General features: G+C 58.9%; 1 protein-coding gene across 1 annotated transcript in view; it reads left to right on the top strand.

Annotated features, from left to right (window-relative positions):
• EMH_0007740 (uncharacterized protein) overlaps positions 1-316 on the top strand; it is a gene marked incomplete at both ends in the record, with an annotated part of 2,298 nt that overhangs the window by 1,794 nt on the left and 188 nt on the right. The window contains one exon of the mRNA XM_013498114.1: positions 73-316. Coding sequence (XP_013353568.1) covers positions 73-316 — 244 coding nt within the window. The remainder of the gene's footprint in view (positions 1-72) is intronic.

Raw genomic sequence — 316 nt, 5'->3', positions numbered from 1 at the left:
GCAGCAGCTGTCTCCTTTCTGCAGCAGCAGCTGCTGCCTCGCGCGCTGCTGCATCTGCTGCTGCTGCTGAAGGACGTTCACGACATTGCGAGAAAAAAAATCAACGATGAGAGACACGCAGCAGCAGCAGCAGCAGCAGGAGCTGCTGCTGCTGCTGCTGCTGCTGCTGAGGTGGCGCGGAAGGTGAAGACAGAATGTCCTAGCGAAGGCACTGCAGCAGCAGCAGCAGCAGCAGCAGCAGCAGCAACAGCAGCAGCAGCAGCAGCAGCAGAAGGTGATATGATGGTAGACGCAGAGAAACGGCTGGCGGATGAGT

This window comes from Eimeria mitis, genomic scaffold (assembly GCF_000499745.2).
Source record: "Eimeria mitis Houghton genomic scaffold, Emh_scaff319, whole genome shotgun sequence".
NCBI classification, from domain to species: domain Eukaryota; phylum Apicomplexa; class Conoidasida; order Eucoccidiorida; family Eimeriidae; genus Eimeria; species Eimeria mitis.
The sequence above is the reverse complement of the archived record's forward strand: the minus strand, read 5'-3'. Positions and strand labels throughout refer to the sequence as shown.